The 23,773-nt window shown below is 38.8% G+C and overlaps 1 protein-coding gene across 2 annotated transcripts in view; it reads right to left on the bottom strand.

The window, feature by feature from the left end:
* Positions 1-319: 319 nt before the first annotated feature.
* Positions 320-23,773, bottom strand: part of galnt13 (polypeptide N-acetylgalactosaminyltransferase 13) — a 433,026-nt gene continuing 409,572 nt past the window's right edge. Inside the window, exon 12 of one of the 2 annotated variants that reach the window (XM_072579362.1) lies at positions 320-1,814. In XM_072579362.1, coding sequence (XP_072435463.1) covers positions 1,674-1,814 — 141 coding nt within the window. In that variant the 3' untranslated portion in view covers positions 320-1,673. The remainder of the gene's footprint in view (positions 1,815-23,773) is intronic. The other variant, XM_072579363.1, reaches the window with a different exon arrangement.

Here is a 23,773-nt window from a genome sequence, read left to right as displayed (position 1 = left end):
TCTTTATCCATTAATGCTGATAGACCTGGTTAAGTTTCTCCTGCCCTTCTTGTTGATACTCGGCCTGCTGGCCATATTATTTAAACATACCTTCCTGACCATCAAGTTCAGGACTGGAAACTGAACTCTAAGTTATCAACTGCACTACAAAATCTCCTCCTAATCTTACTGCACAATAATATAAAATTGGTTGTAATAAAATATAATGAGTATTTACTTTCACATTTCATTATAGGAATTCAAATAAGTGTAGGCTGTTTGTAGTCAAATTCTAAAAACAATTATTGAAACACAAACCATTCTGGAATTGTTCATAAAATTTATTTTCTACAAAAATGTACAAATAGCTCAATTTACAGCAAAGGATACAATGACACCATTTGCAGGCTATTCTTAAATGGAGTACCTAAGATATGAATATGATCAAACTTTTCAGTTTAACTGCTACAGCATCAGCCAATATTACATAAGCTACAGCAATTGAAATGGCTTCATCGATGGTTCCCATAGGAACCCAGTCTTTTATTTGAAAAACTGCTACAACCAATTCCAAACACAATATATATGAGAAATGTTACATTGCAGACATTCAAAACTCTGACTTAGACACGTAAACAAAATATGCAAAGAATGATTTTAATATCAGTTATCTGCCACAGTTGACCAATGGCAGTACTATGACTTAAAACTACCATTTTTTTTTAAATTCTGGCAAGTTTTATTGCACAATATATTTAGTTGGCTTCAAACTTATGTTTCATTTGAAAATGAAATCTTAAAATCAGAAATGTTCCATTAATATCAAGATTTACAACCTACAAACAGGAATCCTGCTTAAAAATATAAAACTGTCAGGAACATGTTCTAATATATTCTGTTTTAATAATCCATGATGTAATATTTGGATATTCTCAACAATCAGTGACAGATATGCAAATAACAGATGAAAATTGATTACTTGCTTTACAACTTGCTTAGTGTGTGCATCTGACCATGCTCTTGAATTTAATGCATAATTACTCTCATTCCTGAAAGTATCAATAATATATTCCCTGTATCCACAAAATAATCTGTGGCTATTAGCTTTGTAGCTGAAAATCAACAGCAGATCATTAGGTTTGTTGTATCGTACACTTTAAAACCTACTACAAGGTAGTGTGCATCATTGAGATTAACTTCAGTGGAGGGCTAATCCTACCTTTTAGAACTGGATTTTTTTCTGTTCTCTTAGAATATCTTTATCTTGTTTGAATTATTCTTTTAAGGCAGATGAACACATCAATTTTGAGAGATTTTGTACTGCTATTATTAGATACTGTTGGCTTTTAGTGCTGTTACTTTCAAGACAGTGAGGACACTTTTTTTTTAAATCAATTGATGTATTTCAAGTTTTGTAGTACCAAAATAAAACTCATTGTGCTATTTATACTTTCTAATGTGCTTTCTACCAAAATAAATACAAACTAAGAGTGGACATGTACATATGACATCTTGATGAGATAACCTAATGTAATTCTAACCAATCAGGCAAAAACAGCCAAGATTTGTTCAGTCCACTCAGGATCGCCAAATGCAGAGATTTCTTTGTCAATTTTATATTATAAGAGATGCAACATGAAAATCAGCACTATAGGAGCACTGAAGAAATTGATTGAGATTTTTCTTCTTCCATCTCAGACACTCAGGGTCATGTTGCGGAGCACCCACTGTTGTGATCGGATTCCACTGCAATCCTTCATGGTAGGAACCATTTTATCTTCTTCAGATGGCTCATCCAGACATTGATTACTGTTTACATGCCGCAGAGCTAATGTCTAGTGAATGGAGTAAGAAAGAAAATAATGAATTAAGAAATGTATTTAAATAATGCATTGCCAATGTGACAACAATATGCACTTACATAAAAGGAAATGTCTCAAGGTTCTTCATGGAAATCAAACAGGAGATTAATCCTAAACCACAAACAGTGTCAATAAAGTCAAGGAGTAATACATGGCACAAAGATTGGTGTGGGAGGAATGAGTTTCAGTTCATGGGACACTAGCATTAGTGGTAGAGTAGAAGAGAGCTGTTCCAGTCTGACAGACTTCATTTGAACCGTGCTGTGTACAGAGGGGCTTAAAGTAATTGGGGGTATTTGTAAGGGGTGTTCTGGAGAGGATATGTGTAGGTTTACAAAGGAAAAAGATGTAGTTGTGATGATCTATAGGTCACTCGGTTCTGCAATCAGTCAATTAACACACCTGTAAACGACTCTTTGTCCAACATGCAAACAATTGTTTATTGTATGTTACAGCGCTGGGTTGGCAGACTCTGATTCGCCCCAAAGTATGAAATCGTCTTGGCAATCAAAATAATCCAACAACCTTGCAGAGTCTGCATAAGGTTTATATACATCAATCATCATCAGACATAGAGCATGATCGCATAGTAACAATCATTCAATAGATTATAATCACATTATGAGTAGTACCTTGAACCAATGATATTGATTAAGTTGTAATGGTTTATGTCACCTTTACAAAGGTTCACAGCTTGCAAAATGTAGTTTAGTATTTCCTCTACGAGGACTCACAGCTTGCAAATGTGGTTAGTATTTCCTCAGCTTATCCATCTACTTCTTCATGCTAGTGGTTTTAGTTAATTATGTATCTTTAGGGACTAGCTGTAAGTGGTCACGTAGGCACAGGGAACCATTTTGTCTCTAGCTGCAATTCAGAATTAACCGTTGCCTATAGTTTAGCATTACAGGAGCCATTTTGTGCAGCTCCTTTATCCATTTTGTCCTACCTCCCAGAAGCCCATATCCTCAATTGCATTGCATGGCACCCTACCATATAATGATACCATGGTCAGGAAGGTACAGGTATAAAATGTTCATTAAAGCAGCAAATAGGATCAAATGGGATCATACAAAGGCAAAATTAAAAGCTCTTAAATGTGTACAGTATTAGGAACTAATGGCACAATAGAGATTAATAGATATGATCTTAAATGAGGATAATTTCAAAGGAGTGAGGGTGTCAGAGACATTACAAGGGAGAATCCTCAACCAGTAGATGAAAGGATGAGAATCAGTGTGTCGACAACCTCCTCAAAAATTGGAAAGGAAACTGAAGGAACACATCACATCAATGCCTGCAATCCAGACTGATGCCTAAACTATACTTTTTTTTGTTCCTTTTGCATCTATTATTTGTGTGTGCGGTTCTTGTCTCATCACTGTGTGTCTGCTTGTATGTGTTTTTTTACAAAAGGGAAAAAGTTTAAGTTAGAGAGAGTCCCTTCATCAGGTGATTGTGGAGAATAAGAATCTGATGAAGGAGCAGTACTCCGAAAGCTAGTGCTTCCAAATAAATCTGTTGGACTATAACCTAGTATTGTGTGATTTTTTTTAACTTTGTACACCCCAGTCCAACATCGGCGTCTCCAAATCAGGACTACAAGGATGTTGCCAGGGTTGGAGGATTTGAGCGATAGGGAGAGGTTGAATAGGCTAGGGCTGTTTTCCCTAGAGCGTCAGAGGCTGAGGGGTGACCTTATAGAGGTTTATAAAATCATGAGGGGCATGGATAGGATAAATAGACAAAGTCTTTTCCCTGGGGTGGGGGGAGTCCAGAACTAGAGGGTATAGGTTTAGGGTGAGAGGGAAAAGATATAAAAGTCACTTAATGTGCAACTTTTTCACACAGAGGGTGGTACGTGTGTGGAATGAGGAAGTGGTGGAGGCTGGTACAATTGCAGCATTTAAAAGGCATCTGGATGGGTATATGAATAGGATGGGTTTGGATGGATATGGGCCCGGTGCTGGCAGGTGGGACTAGGTTGCGTTGAGATATCTGGTCTGCATGGAAAAGTTGGACCGAAGGCAAAAGTGAGGACTGCAGATGCTGGAATCCAGAGTTTAGATCAGTGGTGCTGGAAAAGCACAGCAGGTCATGCAGCATCCGAGGAGCAGGAAAATCGACATTTCGGGCAAAAGCCCTTCATCAGGAATGGAGTTAAAGTATGAATAGCTTTGCTTTTCTGGTATGACAAGGAGGCAATTACCATAAATAATGTATTCGTTATGATTGTTTAAGCCCATATTTTTAATGTTGATTCTTAGAAGAAGAATGCCCACAAATGATTTGCAATTAATGAATAGCAATACTGAATCAGTGGATGCATAGTTAATGCAATTGCCTCAAGGAGGAATTCTCAACTAAGATTCAACAGCAACTTAAGATTACAAGACAACAAATCAGATGTAATATAAAGACAGGAAATTCTTAACATTCTTCAACTGCATGTATCAAGCAACATTCAAATAATGGCACATAATTTGCCTATACCCATTTTTACGCTAGCAACATTTAAAACTTTCAGATTCATTTAATTGATCAATGAATTAGCAGATATGGAAAGCATAATTCCAAAGACTTGAAACAGTTTCAGCATTGGACACCAAATTGAAAGCAGAATAAATTGGCACATGTCATTGCGATATAAAAACAAAATCAGGCCATGTATTTCAAAGACAACAGATCAATCGGAAACAAATTATGTTTTAAAACCTCATTACAGTTTCTGCTCACTATTTCATTTCAAGAACAAGTAAGACAACTGCAAAATCATGCTTCAATAACAATTACAGGAGTCTGTAAATAGTTTCATTAATGACCAGTGTGTGCTATCTGAACTATGCAGTTCTGGAAACTTACAACTGTCATTGGTCACTTAGATAAATCTATCACTGAACTTCTTCAATCAAAACAGGATCAAAATCTAGAATGAATAGTCCAAATAGCAATGGACATAGTCTAGAAAATTGTTCAAGAAGCACTGTACAGCAAAGGTTCCACTTAATGCAAAACATTCTACAGAGAACATGGATACTTGAAAAACAATTATCCATCTGACCAGATGAGACAGGTACTACATGTGGCAACATCAACATGTGACCCTAAGCAATCTAATTCTATGTCTTGTCAGGTGTAGTTCCAAAACTCCACGTTAGTAAGGACAAAACTATCCAGTCTTTCCACCAGCAATGAGCTCATTGTAGCAAAAAAAAGTCACTTCTCAATTACTTGCTACCCAATCTGAAGAACATCCCAATCAACAAATCAAATACAAGAATAATAGGACAATAATATTCAGAGATTTTAATCTCTCAAATATTAATTTGAATAGTTTTAGTGTGCAAAATATGGAAGAAATAAAATTAAGTTGCATCCAGAATACCACTTTCCAACCATTACGGCATCAAGGGAGGGGACAGTTAATGACCTAACATTCAGATATATTGGTGGTTTCATTGGAATTTATGTATGTTGAAATGATTTATGGAACAATAATAGGCATCCTCATTCCAGTTAAATCGTCACAAAAATTTAAGGCTTAGAGTCTGAAATCTTCAAACAAAGAAAGCTTGGATGTAGAGTTCGTGATTAGATTTCCTACAGTATGGAAACAGGTCCTTCAGCCCAACAAGTCCACACCGACCCTCTGAAGGGTAACCCACCCAGACCATTTTCCTATGCTATATTTACCCCTGAGTATGGGCAATTTATCATGGCTAATTCACCTAACCTGCACATCTTTTGGATTGTGGGAGAAAACCAGAGCACCCAGAGGAAACCCACGCAGACACGGGGTGAATGTGCAAACTCTACACAGTCACCTGAGGCTGGAATTGAACCTGGGGTCCTGGCGCTGTGAGGCAGCAGTACTAACCACTGAACAACCATGCCACCCCAAAATGTGTAAATGGTATAAGGACAGATACCAGATTTCTTGTACATAAATAAGATGGCATCAGAATCAACTAAAACCATCCTGCATTTGGAAGACCTACCCTCATGGATTTAAAGAAGTAACAATAATCAGGCTGCTGGCAATGGCAAATAAATTAGAAGTGGAATTGTCTGCTAGAGCCAAGAATGTAGAGATAATTGAATTATTGGCAAATTAGTTGTTATTGTTGGAAACACCGGTGGGATTAGATACACAGTATGGCAAGTGAAATGATATACCAAGGATTCAATTATAGTAAAACCGACTTGAATGTGAAAGAATGTGAATACAAAAGACTTGATTTTGAGGAGAAAGAGAAAGCAAGGTCATTAAAGAGGCTGGAACTGGAAACTCACAAGAGCAAATAGTAAGGGAATTAAGAAAAGAACACCGCTGTAAGTGGATGGAGATTATAAAGACACTCAGATGCAGAAAATGGCTCTGATAAGGATTTCATCATCTAAAGTCTTGGGAAATTGTTAAGATTGTAAGCTGCCAGAATTGTTAAGATCGTAAGCTGCCAGAATTTGAATGGCCAAAATAAATTGTCTGGTAGAACACATTATGACTACTGTCAAAGGAGGTTCCTACAGATTATGACAACGTTCAAAATCAAAGCCTGACAAACCGTTATTAAATTTGAAAGGGTAAAGCAATTTTGTCAGATGGTTATGGGGTTGCTAGTATATACAATGTATGAAGCTCTCAAAGAAATCAATCTTTTAGAAGAATTTAAAAATTCACTACTTTTGTAATAAGAACTCATGTTGAAGACAAGAGATTACAACTGCTACACTGACAGTGGTAATGGCTTATAATTATCAACATAAGACCAAGTCTGTTTTCTGACACTCTTACTCTCAAGAATGTTAGGGAGTGAGAATATGAAAGGAAAGTAAGAAGCCAGAGTAAAGAAAGGAGAGATAGGAACACCCCAACGCTTCTTTCGTAGATCAGAAAGGAAAGTGACAAGAGTGTCGGTGAAAATCAAAGGCCTAAGTGTTTCCATTTTGATAAAGTGGGACATATTCATTGAGAATGCTAGAAATAATGTGGAAAATACATAGGATGCATTGAGATTCAATAAGTAAATCTGAAAAGGAAATACATTAACTATAACCAGAAAAGCTAAAGGAAACACTCTTCACCTCTTTTGCATTCGCAGTAGACATAAGTGGTTTTCTTCAATCATACAGTTAAACCCACAACTATATTAAGAGACACATGAACTACTCAAACTATTTTGCTGGAGAAGCAACATTTTTTCCCTCTAAAGAGTGCAATGCGAGTCAAAGTCTTAATGAAGAGCATATGAAGAGAGTTGCATTGTACAATGTAACTTGTCTTGAACAGTGGTAGTAAGAGTTGTTAAGAAACTACCTGTGGATAGAGTTGCCTCACTCCAGCCAAACCATTACTCAGGAGTTAAAGTTATAGTTTTGCCTAGAATCACAGAATGTCCAAATGTGGTTAAACAGATGGACCAGTTACAAGTTCCAGGTATTCCCTCCAAAATGTATTTTCCATCACACTGACGAGAGGGTTGGTTCAACAAAGTCCATCACAACAAAGTAATACCATAAATAGATGTTAGAAAAATGCGATGTTAGGAGTAGCCAAAACTTTCATCAAAATGAAGATGATTCAAAAGAAATGTTTAACATGTTTTTCTTAATTGAGGCTGAGAAAGCAAATCGAGCGTTAAGTTTTTTTTTAAAAAAGCAGCTCATGATGAGTCTCAGGCTGAAGGAGTTTTGTTGTGTTATTATATAATAAACAGGGTTTGAATGAGTAAGTGGAAACATCCTCATAAACCTGCAGCCAATGAATGGACAGTTGTCCATCAGAGAATGGTATTACCCAAATATTGTAGGGAGATAATTGCAAGTATCACATGAAATTGCTATGGTAGGACATGACGGAATGTGGAAAACTCAAACATCAATAGATCCGCATTTTATGTAGCTAAGACTTCATAAAGATGCATTGCAGTCCTGTAAAACACGCAATACATGTCTGGTGGAAAAAACACTAATGTGTAATCAAACCATGCATTATTATTATTAACCATCGTTTTTGAAAGAACCATTTTGTTGAGTGTTAGTATATTGTCCAGAATCATTCAGGTGCAAGAGTATGGAAGTTGACAGAGATTGTTAGATTGAGGATGAAGGAGAAGTAAACAGCTCTCAAAGAGAATCTACAACAATTTGATCAGTACTGAAATAGTGGAACAGTTTGATAACATATTTTCATACTTAAAGGAAGGACAACAGAAGATTCAATAAAGTTACTTAAGAAATTCAAGGAAATCTGTAGAGATACACCAGGATGTACTAAGCTAGCCAGATTTGATATAGAAACAAGGGAATCTGCACAAATCAAACAACATTATTATTAGTTCATCCTGGAAAACCAGAACAATCTCAGGAAAAAATAAAGATTCAACGCATAGTAGAAAATTACATGAAGAGTTATTGTGGCACAATGATAGTGTCCCTACCTCTGAGCCAGGAAGCCTGGGTTCAAGTCCTATCTGCTCCAGAGATGTGTTATAACATCACTGGACAGGTTGACTAAATTAACTAGAAAATCATATGATTGATCCTATTCAAAATACAGTTTTCCAATGGTGTTAGTTCCTAAACTAGATGGGTCAAGTAGATTTTTGCAGAGATTACAGAGTAAATGCAGGAACAAGGACAGATTAATATCCAATTCTACAGTTAAAAGACTGTAATGAAAGGGTTGATAGTGTTTCATTTCTTTCTGAAATTGATCTGTTGAAGTCAGGTACCATTAACAGCAAAAACCAAAGGAATATGAGTTTTTGATATAACCCATCTGATGTAACAATTTGAGTGATGTCATTGGGGTTTAAACATGCCGTAGGTATATTAGAATGAGTTATGCATTAAGTCATAGCTCAAGTGTCTAACTGTGTAGTTCATTTAGACAATGTCACAAGACACAGTAACATCTGGGAAGAACATGTCAAGCAACTAGAAGACCTGTTTAAGCAATTACTAACTAGGTTGTTGACTTGCTCGCTGAGCTGATAAATTTGTTTGCAGACCTTTCATCATCATATTAGATAACGTCATCAGTCCACCTCCAGTGAAGCACTGGTATTCTATCCCACAAACTATTTGTGTGTCCTGGTTTGTTGGGGTGGGTGTCATCATTTCTGGTTTTGTACCTTAGTGGTTGGTATATGGGGTCTAACTCTATATGTTTGTAAATGGAGTTCCAGGTTGAGTGCCAGACCTCCAAGCATTCCTGTGCATGTCTTTGGGACAATGTATCCATTCTAGCACAAGCCAAACTGTCAAATTGATGTCTTTTTTTGTCCGTGTGTATGGACACAAGTGATAGTTGATCTTCTGGTTTACCTTATGTAATGTTTGTGGCAATCTTTACATGGTATTTTGTATATATTGTTGATTCTGTTAGTTATGAGTGTGGGATCCTTTATCCTCATCAATAGTTGTCTGAGTGTAGTTGTTGGGTTTGTGGGCTACCATGATACCTAGACATCAGAATAGTCTGGTGGTCATTTCCAATATGTCCTTTATGTATGGCAGGCTGACCAACAATTCTAGACAAATTGTATCTTCCTGTTGTAATCATTTGTGCAGGTACCAGCGGACGATGTTTTGAGGGTGTCCGTTGTTTTTGAAGATGCTGTATAGGTGGTGTTCTTCAACATTGTGCAGCTCCGGAGTGCTGCAGTGTGTTACAGCTTGACTGGACAATGTTCTGATGCATCTCTGTTTGTGGGTGTTGGGGTGGTTGCTGTTGTAGTTGAGTAGTTGATCTGTATGGATGGCCTTCCTATATATGCTCACCATTGCCTTGAGTTTAACCAGTACATGCTTGCCGGCATAAAGTTCACCAAGGAAGAAGAGAACAAATTCCCTTCCTGGATGTAATGGTTGAACACAACGCCAACAGTGAGCTCCAGACCAGCACTTGCTAATGACTTGAGGGTTGATGCACTCTTACTTCAAGGTGGTGAATTGAGATTAGAGAAGCCAGTTAATCCAAAATCAGAAGTAGTACTCAACAGTGGAAAAGGAGACCTTGGAATAATCATTGACTGTTCAACATTTTCAAGTTTATGGCCATCATGGTTGCCAAGAAACTCTAATCTATATCAAGCATAATTCTTTTCACGTTCGTAGAGAAAGTTAAGACTGGAAATGCAAGATTTTTGCACAAGAGCTAATTGACTCAAATATTTGATGCAAAAAAATTCAAGATGTTGGAAAACGTAATGTAATTCACATTATTATCAAGAAAACTGTTACACTGTAATAGTTAAGAATTTGAACAATAAATAACCAGAAATTGTTTAAATCTTGCATAAGAAATTAATGGGGGTAAATGGTTGCAATTTTCTTATGTTCTTTGTATATGTGTTATGTTTACCTGGTGAGGAAACATATTTAAGAACAGCAGTTCATTGTTTTAAGGGTGGAGGCATGTAAGGAAACACACTTGTCTTCAGACTAGAAAATGAGAGAGAGCTTCGATTGCTACATGACAGAAACACTAGGAGGGTTGTGCAAATTTAGAACTGCACAATAGAATGTAGATTTTCTTTAAAGAGTGAGGAAAAATTCAAGATTGAAAAAGCTTTGTGTTAAAGCATTTCTGTCTGCCAACAGCCCTCTGGTTTGTTAAGCAAAGAGCTATTTCTCTTTCTGCACGTTAAGGACAAAACCCAAGAAACCTTAAAAGAAGGAATTCTAGAAAGAAAAAAACCCAGATACACCTGATCAAACATCAAATTGTCAAATAACCATATCAAGGATAATGGTTGTTATTGTTAAAAACCAAAACGGCTGAGAGAAAGTCACTTGCACCCTGTCATATGGACTTTTGAACTTCAGAATTTTGTTCATCTTGTGCGTATTCTTTTCTACCTGTAGTATCTGTGTCAACCAATTTATCTTCTGTCTATCTTAAAATCATGAATGTGTTTGTATATATTTGGGTCTCTGAACGGAATAGAAATTGAAATTACATCGATGTAGTTCTTGAGTTTTCTTTTCTGTTTATTCAGTCTGTCAAGAATCTAACTCAGAAAATTGCATCAATCTATGTGATAAAAGAGCAGAGGTTTCTGACCTGATTCCTTGGATGAAAGATTTGTCTAGGATGAGAGATTGAGTAGGGTCAGCCTATATCCTTCAGAAGTTAGAAGACTGAAAGGTGATCTCATTGAAACAATAATATTCTTTAGACTCCTGATAGTGTAGTTCTGGATAGATAGGGACACTAGATCTAAACGTCAGAGCCTCAGAATAAAGATGTCAAACATTTAAGACTGCATTGAGGAGACCTTCTTCAATCAGTGTTGTAATGTTGGGAATTTTGAGCCTGAGAGAGTCGCAGATGCTTCTGTCACATGAATATATTCAGACAATGATCTATTGATTATTAGAATAAAAATTTGAATCCCTACTGTGTGAAAACAGGTCATTTGACCCAACATGTCCACACCAAACCTCTTAAGAGTATCCCATCAAGACCCATTCCCCTACATCTATTACTCCACATTTCCCCTAACTAATGCACCTAGCCTACACATTCTGAATGCTGTGGGCAATTTAACATGGCCAATTCACCTAACCTGCATATCTTTGTGCTGTGGGAGGAAACTGGAGCACACAGAGGAAACCCACACAGACACAGGGAGGATTTGCAAACTCCACACAGACAGTCGCCTAAGGTTGGAATGGAACTGGGTGCCTGGTGCTGAGAGGCAGCAGTGCCTTACAGAGTCCAAGTCCAGAAAAATCCCTAAACCATTAGCACATCCTTAGGGGCTCAGGCCTAACGGCCTTTAAGTGATCCAATAGAAGTCTAATTGGCTAGCAGGCATGCTACACTTTTCAGCTCATTCTCCCTGTTGACTAATAGAACATAGAACATTACAGCGTAGTACAGGCCCTTCGGTCCTCGATGTTGCACCGCCCTGTCATACTAATCTGAATCCCATCCCAACTACACTATTCCATGTACGTCCATATGCCTGTCCAATGACAATTTAAATGCACTTAAACTTGGCGAATCTACTACCTTTGCAGGCAAAGCATTCCATACCCTTACTACTCTCTGAGTAAAGAAACTACCTCTGACATCTGTCTTATACCCATTTTCTCTCATTTTAAAGTTGTGTCCCCTCGTGTTTGCCGTCCCCATACTTGGAAAAAGGCTCTCCCTGTCCATCCTATCTAACCCTCTGATTATCTTGTATGTCTCTATTAAGTCACCTCTCAACCTTCTTCTCTCTAACGAGAACAGCCTCAAGGCCCTCAGCCTTTCCTCATAAGACATTCCTTCCATACCAGGCGACATCCTAGTAAATCTCCTCTGCACCCTTTCCAAAGCTTCGACATCCTTCTTATTATGCGGTGACCAGAACTGTACACAATACTCCAAGTGTGGCGTACCAGAGCTTTGTAAAGCTGCAGCATAACCTCCTGGTTCTGGAACTCAATCCCTCTATTAATAATGGCCAAAACACTGTATGCCTTCTTAACAACCCTGTCAATCTGGGTGGCAACTTTCAGGGATCTATGTACACCGAGATCTCTCTGCTCATCTGCACTCCCAAGAATCTTACAATTAGCCCAGTACTTTGCATTCCGATTACTCCGTCCAAGGTGTATCACCTCACATTTGTCCACATTAAACTCTATTTGCCATCTCTCAGCCCAGCTCTGCATCCTATCTATGTCTCTCTGCAACCTACTACATCCTTCGTCACTATCCACAACTCCACCGCCCTTAGTGTCGTCTGCAAATTTACTAACCCATCCTTCTAAGCCCTCATCCAGGTCATTTATAAACATAATGAACAGCAGTGGACCCAACACCAACCCTTGCGGTACGTCGCTAGTAACTGGACACCAAGATGAACATGTTCCATCAACTACAACCCTCTGTTTTCTTTCAGCAAGCCAATTACTGATCCAAACTGCTATGTCTCCCACAATCCCATTCCTCCGCATTTTGTATAATAGCCTACTGTGGGGAACTTTATCGAACGCTTGCTGAAATCCATATACACCACATCAACCGGTTTACTCTCATCTACCTGTTTGGTCACTTTGTCAAAAAACTCAATAAGATTCATTAGACATGACCTACCCTTCACAAAACCATGCTGACTATCCCTGATCAGATTATTCTTTTCTGGATGGTTATAAATCCTATCTCTTATAACCTTTTCCAACACTTTACCAACAACTGAAGTGAGACTCACTGGTCTGTAATTACCAGGGTTGTCTCTACTACCCTTTTTGAACAAGGGAACCACATTTGCTGTCCTCCAGTCCTTAGGCACTATTCCTGCAGACAATGATGATTTGAAGATCAATGCCAAAGGCTCGGCAATCTCTTCCCTTGATTCCCAGAGGATCCTAGGATAGATCCCATCCGGCCCAGGGGACTTGTCTATTTTTACACTCTGCAGTATTTCTAATACCTCTTCCTTGTGAACCTCAATCTCTTCTAGTCTAGATGCAAGTATCTCTGTATCTTCCTCGCCAACATTTTCATTTTCTATAGTGAACACTGTCGAAAAATATTTATTTACTGCTTCCCCTATCTCCTCTGACTCCACACACAACTTCCCACTATTATCCTTGATTGGCCCTAATTTAACTCTCGTCATTCTTTTATTCCTGACATACCTATGGAAAGCATTAGGGTTAACCCTGATCCTATCTGTCAACAACTTCTCATGTCTCCTCCTGGCTCTTCTGAGCTCTCTTTTTAGGTCTATTCTGACTTCCTTGTAACCCTCAAGCGCCCTAACTGAGTCCCTAATGGGGTCAGTTTCTCTACTAGCAGGAATGGGTTGCAAAACATGCAACCAGCAGCATGCCACAAGAATCTGTGCTGGGTCCACTGCTTTTCATCATTTATATAATATATAATTTATATAATAGAAGGTATGGTTAGTAAATTGGCAGATGACACCAAAATTGGTGGTATTGTGGACAGCAAAGAAGGTTACTTCACAGTATATCGCAACCTTGATCAGACAGGCCAGTGGGCCGAGGAGTGACAGATGGTGTTTATTTAAACGTGAGGTGCAGCATTTTCAAAAGGCAAATCAGGGCAGAACTTATGCATATAATGGTAAGGGCCTGGGAACAGAACAAATACGCATTGGAGTGTAGGTTCAGAGGTCCTTGAAAATGTAGTCACTGGTAGACAGGATAGTGCAGGTGGTATTTGGTATACTTGCCTTTATTGCTCAGTGCATTGAGTATAGGACATTAAGGTCATGTTACTGCTGTACAGGACATTAGCGAGACAATATTGGAATACTTCATGGAATTCTTGGCCCCCTGCCTCAGGAAGAATGTTGTGAAACTTTAAAGGATACAGAAAGATTTTGAAGGATGTTGCCAAGGTTGGAGGATTTGAACTATAGAGAGAGGCTGAATAGGCTGGAATTATTTTCCCTGGAGTGTTGGAGGTTGAGGGGTGACCTTGTAGAGGTTTATAAAATCAAGATGGGCATGGACAGGGTGAATAGCCAAGGTCTTTTCTCCAGGGTGGGTGTGTCCAAAGCTAGAGGGCATAGATTTAAGGTGAGAGGGGAAAGATTTAAAAGGGACCTAAGGGGCAACTTTTTCATGCAGAGGGTGGTGCGTACATGAAATGAGCTGCCAGAGGTGTAAGCTGGTACAATTACAATATTTAAAAGGCATCTGGACGGGGATATGAATAGGAAGGGTTGAGAGGGATATGCGCCAAATGTTGGCAAATACTGACAAACAGGTTATTAGACTAGACGGGATTGAGGAGGAGATGTTCGCAATTCTGGAATGTTTGAAAATAGGTAAGTCCCCTCGGCCAGGTGGGATTTATCCTTGGATTCTCTGGGAAGATAGGGAGGAGATTTCAGAGCCTTTGGATTTGATCTTTAATGTCATCATTGTCGACAGGAATAGTGCCAGAAGACTGAAGGATAGCAAATGTTGTCCCCTTGTTCAAGAAGGGAAGTAAAGTCAAACCTGGCAATTATAGACCAGTAAGCCTTACTTCTGTTGTGGGCAAAGTTCTGGAAAGGATTATAAAAGATAGGATTTATAATCATCTAGAAAGGAATACTTTGATTAGAGAAAGTCAACACAGTTTTGTGAAAATTAGGTTGTGCCTCAGAAACCTTATTGAGTTATTTGAGAAGGTGACCAAACAGGTGGATGAGGATAAATTAGTTGATGTGGAGTACAGGGAGTTCAGTAAAGAGTTTGATAACATTCTCCATGGTAAGCTATTGCAGAAAATACAGAGGCATGGGACTAAGAATGAGTTAATGGTTTGATAAGAAATTGGCTACCTATAAGAAGACAGAGGGTGGTGGTTTATGGGAAATGTTCATTCTGGAGTTCAGTTACTAGTGAGGAACTGTAAGGATCTATTTTGGGGAATGTGTTAGCAAATTTGTGGATGACACTCAAGTCGGTGAAGTCGTGAACAGTGTGAAAGGATGTTGCAGATTAAAGAGGGACATAGATGAGCTGCAGAGCTGGCTGATAGCTGGCAAATGGAATTTAATGTGGAAAAGTGTGAGCTGATTCACTTTGGAAGGAGTAACAGAAATACTGGGTTAATGGTAAGATTTTTGGTACTGTGTATGAGCAGAGAGATCTCAGTGTCCATGTCCATAGATCCCTGAAAGTTGCCACCCAGGTTGATAACATTGTAAAGAAGATGTATGGTGTGTTAGCTTTTATTAGTAGAGGGATTGAGTTTTGAAGCCATGAGGTCATGTTGCAGCTGTACAAAACTCTGGTGCGGCCGCACTTGGAGTAATGCACACAGTTCTCGCCTCCACATTATCGGGTGGACAGTGGGAGCCTTTTTCCTTGGATGGCGATGGCAGCACAAGGGGACATAGCTGTAAATTAAGGGGTAACAGATATAGGACAGAAGTCAGAGGTAGGTTCTTTACTCAGAGAGAAGTCAGGGTATGGAATGCCCTGCCTGCAACATTAAGGGCATTTAAATTGTCATTGGATAACCATATGGATGATAATGGAATAGTGTTGGTTAGATAGGCTTTAGATTGGTTTCACAGGTCAGTGCAACATTAAGGGCTGAAGGATGTGTACTGTGCTGTAATGTTCTATGTAAATGGGACAAGATTAATTTAGGATATCTGGTCAGCATGGAAGAGTTAGACTGAAGAGTCTGTTTTCATGCTGTACAGCCCTATGACTCATGACCTCCCTCATGATTATGAGAGTTCGCACAAAGTCTTCATGGCAGTTTCCATTAAATCCAAGCCATTGTCACACAGAATGGAGAGTTTTGAACAACAGTTGGCCTACTGCCACTCCTTTTTTTGTTGAAATATTACATATTTTAATCTGCAGCTTGTCTGGTGTATATTCCAATATTAAATATCCACTAAACCAGAAACTGTAAACCTTTGAGTGCTTTATAAAAACACCCTCAGCCTGTTTTTCTTTTCCTTTTGCTATTCTTTTCAGACATAATTCAACCACTGAATGTGAATGAAAGACAGTGTTTGGTCTGTATTTAAAATTAACTGGAGAGTGCCAAGTCAAATGTTCCCATCACAGAATTGCAATGTGAGGTTTAATATAAACAATTCCTCAATATATAACCAAGATATTAAAACATAGTACAAAGTATAATATAAATAAACATAATCGGTAAGCCTATACTGCTAGAACTAAACTCTATCATCAATGACAACTGTTAATACATAGAACTTTACTGACAAAAACAATGAAACAAAAACAGAAATTGCTGGAGAACCTCAGCAGGTCTGGCAGCAGCTGTGGAGAGAAAGCAGAGTCAATATTTCCGGTCGAATGACTCTTCTTCAGAATAAAAACTATGGACAGATTATAAACTATTGTAACTGTTTTCATTGCAGTTCAAATACATCTTCCAACTGTTGAGAAAATTGAGTTGTTCAGAGATATGTGAAATATAACAGTCTGGAAAGCCTATGAACTTAAGCAATTTCTATTCACCTCACCCACTTTGCTTTCCTGCTCCTTTAAATTCCTTTACCTGTTGGCAGGTAATTTAGGTTACAGAATTTGCTTAGTGTTTGTTTAGTCTGAGTAGTGACAGTTGTACCACAATTTTTGATGTTTGATCAGGTGGATTGAGGTAATTTCTTTTTAGAATTCTTTCTTTTAAGCTTTCTAGGTTTTGTGTATTTTCCCAATACAGAGAGAGGGAACAATGAATGCTTTCTATTTGCAGTCTCTGGATGCTTTCCTATCTGCTCTGAACAATCATAGCACTTGTCAAGCAGATTTAAAAAAAACACAAAGCAAATCTTAACAAGACTTATACACTTCATGGTAAGGTCCTAGGGAGTGTTGCTGAACAAAGAGTCCTTGTAGTGCAGGTTCATAGCTCCTTGAAAGTGGAGTTGCAGGTAGATAGGATAGTGAAGAGGGCATTTGGTATGCTTTCCTTTATTGGTCAGAGTACAAGAGTTGGGAGGCCATGTTGTGGCTGTACAAGACATTGGTTAGGCCACTGTTGGAATATTCTGGTCTCCTTCCTATCGGAAAGATGTTGTGAAACTTGAAAGACTTCAGAAAAGACTTACAAGGATGTTGTCAGGGTTGGAGGATTTGAGCTACAGGGAGAGGCTGAACAGGCTGGGGCTGTTTTCCCTGGAGCGTCGGAGGTTGAGAGGTGACCTTATAGAGGTTTACAAAATTATGAGGGGCATGGATAGGGTAAATAGGCAAAGTCTTTTCCCTGGGTTGGGGGAGTCCAGAACTAGAGGGCATAGGTTTAGAGGGAAAGATATAAAAAAGACCTAAGGGGCAACTTTTTCACACAGAGGGTGGTACGTGTATGGAATGAGCTGCAAGAGAAAGTGGTGGAGGCTGGTACAATTACAACATTTAAGAGGCATTTGGATGGGTATATGAATAGGAAGGGTTTGGAGGGATATGGGCCAGGTGCTGGCAGGTGGGACTAGATTGGGTTGGGATATCTGGTTGGCATGGACGGGTTAGACCGAAGGATCTGTTCCTTTGCTGTACATTTCTATGACCCCTAGTACTTCTCAGTCTTGAAGTCAACATTATATTGCATTGTTCTAAAATATGTCGCACAAGCTTTATAAGCTGCACAAATCCTAGTATTTCTGTCATATAGCAATCCAACTTTTTTTCATTTTCTAGTCTGAGAAAAGAAAAATATGAAAAATTGAACAACAGTGAGCAAAAAGCTACTAATTTAATAACAATAAATTATTGGCTAATTCATTTTGGGAGAGGATCAGTGAGTAGATGTCGTTATTCTCTATATTAACATAATCTTAAATATTTTCTGTAATTTTCATTTGGTACAGTTTTGCTTCCCCTCCATTTTTATTGGCTGTAACATTCATTTTGAGCAAGAGAAATACTCTCCTATTAGTGATGATAATAAAGCATTGTGACAAAATGGAAAACACTCAATCATATGTTCCACCATGTTACCCTAAGTATTATGCATACAAAACTTACAGTTTGTTTTATTTTCGAACAAACACAATTTAAGCTTAAAATAAAGGTGAAAATAGCAAAATGTATTTGTAATTCATGGAGGAATGTGTACATACCAGTGTGCAGAAGGCATATTAGATACCAGTACACATATATAGTCTTTTTAAACTGAGGAAAGAGAACTCCATAAGCATGTTCACTTTGCACAAAACATACCTTTGTAAATAACTATTATATGGTTACACAAAATAATTCTCGTTTTACCTTATATATTATATTTACATTAATGTTTAATGAGATTATCTGCCAATTGAAGCAGTTGAAGTGTCAACCTCATACAAGCAAGCTCGCTCTTAATTTATAATTTTCCATAAATTCAATAAAATCAAGTGTGACTTGGACATTCTTTCCACACATACAGCAACCCACTCCCACGTTATCAGATCTGAACCATTGATTTGCATCATATTCCTGTTAATCTATTTTATAATTTCAGGACCCAGATATCGACAGTACTATGCACAATCTACCATGTTGTTTGACATGACAAATTCTAATTATGACCTTTTAAGAAGCAAATTGGCATTGCAAATGATATTTAGTACAGAGAACTGTAAAGTAATGCATTTTGGAAGGAATACAGGGGAGGGAAAATAATCCAATTGTAAAATTTTAAAGGGATTCTGGGAAATGAGAGACTGAGAGTTTACAAAAAAAAAATTGCAGGATCAGTTGGGAAAGCTGTCAGAAAAGTTTTTGGGATATACTGCCCTGCATGTAAATCTTAGAATCCCTACAGTGTGGAAGCATCTGGCCCATTGAGTCCACACTGGTCCTCCGTACAGCATCCCAACCAGACCCACATCTCTACCCTACTCTGTAATCTTTTATTTCCCACGGATAATCCACCTAACCTGTACATCCTTGGACACTACGGGCAATTTAGCATGGCTAATCCAATTAACCTGCATATCTTTGGACTGTGGGAGGGAACCAGAAACTCCACACAGACAGTCACCCAAGGGTGGAATCAAACCTGGGTCCCTGGCGCTGTGAGGCAGCAATGCTAACCACTGAGCAACTGAGCCACCATGCCACCCTCTACAGAGGCATAGCATAAAAAAAGAAAAGGTGCTTGCTAAACCTTTATAAATTACTGGTTGTGTCACAGATGGGGAAATGTTCTGGCAACATGGCAGCACAGCAGTTTTTTGAATTTTGATTAAATTAATAAATCTGGAACATAAAATTAGGTTCAATAATGGTGACCATGTTGCCTATTTTCAGCTTGTCTTTCATCCATACTAACTAATGATCTACATGTGACTCGAGATCCACAGCAATGTATTTGACACTTAACTACCCTCTGAAATGGCTTAGCAGGTCATACAACTTCAGGAGAGCTTCAGCACCTCACATTTATCTGAATTAAACGCCATCTGCCACTTCTCAGCCCATTGGCCCATCTGATCAAGATCCAATTATAACTTAAGGTAACCTTCTTCACTGTCCACTGCACCTCCAATTTTGGTTTGATTTGCAAACTTACTAACTATACCTCTTATGCTCAGATCCAAATCGTTTATATAAATGACGAAAAGTAGTGGACCCAGCACCAATCCTTGTGGCACCCCACTGGTCACAGGCCTCCAGTCTGAAAAACAACCCTCCACCACCACCCTGGCTCTTCCACCTTTGAACCAGTTCTGTATCCAAATGGCTAGTTCTCCTTGTAATCCATGAGATCTTGCTAACTAGTCTCCCATGGGGAACCATGTTGAAACCTTTCTAAGGTCCATATAGATCATGTCCACCACTCCGCCCTCATCAATCCTCTTTGTTACTTTATAAAAAAGTCAATCAAGTTCATGAGACATGATTTCCCATGCAGAAAGCCATGCTGACAATCCCTATTCAGTCCTCACCTTTCCAAATATGTATAAATCCTGTCCCTTAAGATTCCCTCCAACAACCTGCCCGCCACTGACGTCAGGCTCGCTGGTCTATAGTTCCCTGGCTTGTCCTTACCACCTATCTTAAATAGTGGTATCACATTAGCCAACCTCCAGTCTTCTTGTACCTCACCTGTGACTATCGATGATACAAATATCTCAACAAGGGGCCCAACAATCACTTCCCTAGGTTCCCACAGAGTTCTAAGATACACCTGATCAGGTCCTGGGGATTTATCCACGTTTATGCGTTTCAAGACATACAGCACTTCCAACTCTGTAATATGGGCATTTTTCAAGATTCACCATCTATTTCCCTGTATTCTATGTCTTTTTGTCCTTCTCCACAGTAAACACTGATGTAAAATACTTGTTTAGTATCTCCCCCATCTCCTGCAGCTCCACACAAAGGCAGCCTTGCTGATTTTTGTGGGGCCCTATTCTGTCTCTGTATTCTGTAAAAGTTAACCTTTTGTCCTTAACATATTTGTAAAAACACTTCAAATTCTCCTTAATGCTACTTGTCCCCTTTTTGTCCTCCTGATTTCCCTCTTAAGTATGTTCCTATGCCTTTATACTATTCTAAGGATTCACTCGATCTATCCTGTCTATACCTGACATATGCTTCCTTCTCCAATGTAGAACTTCAACTTTTAGATCTGGTCTATCCTTTTCCATCACTATTTTAAAACTAGTAGAATTATGGTCACTGGCCCCAAAGTGTTCCCCCACTGACACGTCAGTCACCTGCCCTGCCTTATTTCCCAAGAGTAGGTCAAGTTTTGCACCTTCTCTAGTAGGTACATCCAAATACTGAATCAGAAAATTTTCTTGTACACACTTAACAAATTCTCCATCTAAACCCTTAACATTATGGCCATCCCAGTCTACGTTTGGAAAGTTAAAATCCCCTACCATAACCATCCTATTATCTTACAGATAACTAAAATCTCCTTACAAATTTGTTTCTCAATTTCCTGCTGACTACTACAGGGTCTATAATTCAATCCCAATAAGGTGATCATTCCTTTCTTATTTCTCAGTTCCACCCAAATAATTTCCCTGAATGTACTTCCAGGAATATCCTCCCCACAGCTGTAATGTTATCCCTTATCAAAAATGCTACTCCCCCTCCTCTCTTGCTTCCCTTTCTATCCTTCCTGTAGCATTTGTATCCTGGAACACTAAGCTGCCAGTCCTGTCCTTCCCTGAGCTACTTTCTGTAAGTGCTATGACATCCCAGTCCCATGTTCCTAACCATGCCCTGACCTAATCTGCCTTCCCCGTTAGGTCACTTGCATTGAAGTCAATGCAGTTTAATTTATCAGTCCTACCTTGTTCTCTGCTTTGTCCCTGCCTGCCCTGACTGTTTGACTTGCTTCTTTTCCGAACTGTATCAATCTTAGTTTGATCTCTTTCCTCACAATCTCCCTGGGTCCCACCCCTCTCCCCCACCCCAACCTTAATAATTTAAATCCTCCCAAGTAGCTTGAGCAAATATCCCTGCCAGTATATTAGTCCCCTTCCAATTTAGGCAAAATCCATCCTTCTTGTACATCTTCTTCATCTATCCCAGAAGAGATTTCAATGATCCAAAAATGTTAACCCTTCTACCATGCACCAGCTCCTCAGCCATGCATTCATCTGCTCTATCCTTGTATTCCTACCCTCACTAGCTCTTGACACCAGGAGCAATCCAGATATTACTACTCAATGACCTCCTTTTCAAATTCCTGCCTAACTTTCTACATTCTCCCTTCAGAATCTCATCATTTTCCCTGCCTGTGTCATTGGTTCCAATGTGTACAATGACCTCCTGCTGGTCCCCCTCCCCTTTGAGAACATTCTGCACTCTCTCTGAGACATCCGTGATCCTGGCACCAGGGAGGTAAACACATCATTGTGATTTTTTGAGCTGCTGGCTGCAGAAATGTCTGTCTGTGCCTCTGTGTAGAGAGTCCTCTATCACAATTGATTGCTTGGAATCTGACGTACCTCTCAATACATTAGAGCCTGTCTAGATATCAGAAACTTGGCTGTGTGTGCTACATTCTCCTGAGAATCTATCACTCCCTACATTTTCCAAAACAGCATACTTGTTTGAAATGGGGATAGCCAGGGAAGACTCCTGTACTACCTGCCTACTTCTCCTACCTTTCCTGGAGTTAACCCATCTATCTGATGGTATATGCAGCTTTTCTTCCTTCCTATAACTGCCAACCATCACACCCCCTTGCTCTTGTAAATTCCTCATTGCCTCTAACTGTCACTCCAACTGATCCATTTGATCTGATAGGATTAGAAATCAAAGACATTTATTGCAGATATCATCCTCAGTAACGTGTAAACTCTCTCAAAATTCCCACCTCTGACAAGAAGAGGATATCACTCTACTAAAGGCCAGTTTTCCTCCTTCACCATCTACAGACCTAGAAAACAGCATCATCTTATTGCTCTAAAAAACACTGTTCCAGGCTAATTTAATACCTATGGCTTCTATTTTTAAAAATTGATCAAGAGACAGATCTCAATAAAACATATAATCAAGAAAGAACCCAATTTACTCACTAATATAGATTTACAGCAAAGCTGCACTTAAAATTATGCACTTATCTGTTTCTGTGCTGTGACCTCTCCCAAACAGGTTCCTCCAAGATCAGTTATGAATTTCGCTATTTGTTCAGTTTTCCTAGATGCACTCCAATGTCCAGAGATACATGAATTCAAACAGCAAAGGCAGTAACTGCGCTGATTCACTGCTGTGTCAGTTTTGTCTCTCTCTCCTTCACTGACCATGTGCTGCCTATTGTCTGTCTTTCTCCCTTTTCGAAGTGCCATTGTCTTGACTTTTTTTCCCTAAAGTTCGAAAACAATGCAACAGCATATAAAACAGTAAATGCTGCTCCTGCAATTTGAGGAAATCACCTCCAACACCTAAAATACCTCAAAAAATGAGCAACTCCTACAGCCACAAATGGTTTTATCACCATCTTGGACGGACCTCACTAGTCCTAAAACACTACTCCTCACAAATTGATTTAAAGTAAAACACCATGGCTACAAAATGACGAGTCAGTTAAGAACTTTTGATATACAGAAAACCTATACTTAGTAAGTAAAAAATCAAAAATTCAAACTTAAAATAACTTACTAAAAATAAATAAATCACATGGTCTGCACACAAGACTGCATGTTTATCAGTCCAACACATTACTATATTTGGAAAAGGACTATGGACATTTAACAGGTCGCATGGGTGAGCCAGCCAAGTATATGACCTGTTTTTAAAAGTAACAGAACAATTCAGAGACAGATATCACCTGAAAGTGCAGCTGAAAATCCATCAATCCAGTTGCAAGGCAACTATGCAGTCAAGGTAATATAAAGCAATACCTTGTAGCTGTGAGAAGGAGTCTTTCCACCAACTCATTCCATTTTCAAGTTCACATGAGAGCTTACCTGCTGAAAATTCAATACAGCAGGGTAATCCTTTGTTTTTGCAATACCTCGATTCCTTTTAAA

This window comes from Chiloscyllium punctatum, chromosome 10, assembly GCF_047496795.1.
Source record: "Chiloscyllium punctatum isolate Juve2018m chromosome 10, sChiPun1.3, whole genome shotgun sequence".
NCBI lineage: Eukaryota > Metazoa > Chordata > Chondrichthyes > Orectolobiformes > Hemiscylliidae > Chiloscyllium > Chiloscyllium punctatum.
Note: the sequence above shows the minus strand (reverse complement) of the source record. Positions and strands in the feature narration are given on the sequence as shown.